Raw genomic sequence first — 1358 nt, 5'->3', positions numbered from 1 at the left:
ATGTCTATACCATACAGAATTAATGATGATTACGCTGAGAAGAATTTGACTGTAGGCATCAAGATTCTGCAAACTGTACTTGGTACCCTGGTGATTTGCGTGACTTTGATTAGCTACTGCATCAACCAGAAGTCCTTGGTGCGGATCGCCAATCAATTGATCACCGTCGAGGACGAAATAGATCGTATGTATGATCTATATTATCCGCTACAACGACAGCGTATCTTCTACACTATAATAATCGTTTGCGTCTTGAAAATTAACCTGCTAATACTTCTCCTGTTCACTGAGATCCTGGTCTTCCATACGGGTCCAGTCTCATGGCTGACAGACGTTTTGCCAACATTTCACGTGGGTTGGCTATTCATACAGTACTTCCTATTGGTGACGATCATTCAGACAGATTTCGCTGATGTGAATCGAGCGATACAAAGTCTCATCAGAATCAATACATCTGATCTTCAACTGCAATCTCTCTATCGAACACATATCATAGTCAACAATTCGACCATTCATCAACTGTTGCAATTGCGAAATGTGCATTGCCATCTCTGTAAAATCACTGAGGATGTGTCGAGTTTCTATTCACTACCACTACTATTCGGCATTGTTTTTTTCTTTCTGACACTCATATATTCTGGTTACTTTTTTCTCTCGGTTCTATTGATTGATGATATCTTAAATTATACTTATAATATTGGTATCATCATCTGGATAATATTTCTGATTTATCCCATCTATCTCCTTACCAGTAGAATTACGAGGATTTTAATCGAGGTAGAATAATCAATATAATAAGATTTTAATCGCATTTTAATCAGATTGTTTTAATCGAGGAAACAAAATATTTTTATCAGTAAATAAAATCTCAAATATTTTAACGAAATATTTCCCAAATATTACGAAATATTACAAATTTATTGTAGATGAAGAAAACGGGTAATATAGTGCATGATCTTTTAAATTGTGCAATCGGGAAAGAGATAAAAGCAGAGGTAAAAAACAAAATTAGATAAAACTTTTTCAGAAACGGTATTCATCGTAACGACATTTATCATAAATATGTTTCAGCTCAAGAAATTTTCGTTTCAATTGCTACATCGCAAAATACAGTTTACAGCTAACGGATATTTTATGCTCGATAATACTTTTCTTCATTCGGTGAGAATATTAAAAATATCATGTAAGTAATTTAATAAATTTTTTTAGTTAATAATTTTGATTATCTTTCTCAGCTAATTGGCACAGTGGTGACATATTTGGTAATATTTATGCAATTTCAAATGGGAAGCTCACATTCATCAATCAGACAGCAATGTAACTATACAGAGAGGGATTTAAAACAAGAAGTGGAATAA

At 33.4% G+C, this 1358-nt stretch overlaps 2 protein-coding genes across 2 annotated transcripts; both read left to right on the top strand.

The window, feature by feature from the left end:
* LOC105618878 (putative gustatory receptor 28a) lies at window positions 1-786 on the top strand. Its single transcript, XM_012200409.1, has one exon. The coding sequence runs from the start codon at window positions 1-3 to the stop codon at window positions 784-786; it is 786 nt and encodes a 261-aa protein (XP_012055799.1).
* Window positions 787-926: 140 nt separating this feature from the next.
* Window positions 927-1358, top strand: LOC105618877 (putative gustatory receptor 28b). The gene is made up of 3 exons (XM_012200408.1): window positions 927-995; window positions 1072-1161; window positions 1236-1358. The coding sequence occupies exons 1-3, from the start codon at window positions 927-929 to the stop codon at window positions 1356-1358; spliced, it is 282 nt and encodes a 93-aa protein (XP_012055798.1).

The sequence above is a fragment of the Atta cephalotes genome (genome assembly GCF_000143395.1).
Source record: "Atta cephalotes unplaced genomic scaffold scaffold00018, whole genome shotgun sequence".
NCBI classification, from domain to species: domain Eukaryota; kingdom Metazoa; phylum Arthropoda; class Insecta; order Hymenoptera; family Formicidae; genus Atta; species Atta cephalotes.
The sequence above is the reverse complement of the archived record's forward strand: the minus strand, read 5'-3'. Positions and strand labels throughout refer to the sequence as shown.

Coding starts and splice junctions, on each gene's coding strand:
- LOC105618878 (XM_012200409.1), top strand. CDS start 1: ATGTCTATACCATACAGAATTAATGATGATTACGCTGAGAAGAATTTG.
- LOC105618877 (XM_012200408.1), top strand. CDS start 927: ATGAAGAAAACGGGTAATATAGTGCATGATCTTTTAAATTGTGCAATC. Junction 996..1,071: donor GGAAAGAGATAAAAGCAGAG/GTAAAAAACAAA, acceptor AATATGTTTCAG/CTCAAGAAATTTTCGTTTCA. Junction 1,162..1,235: donor ATAATACTTTTCTTCATTCG/GTGAGAATATTA, acceptor TATCTTTCTCAG/CTAATTGGCACAGTGGTGAC.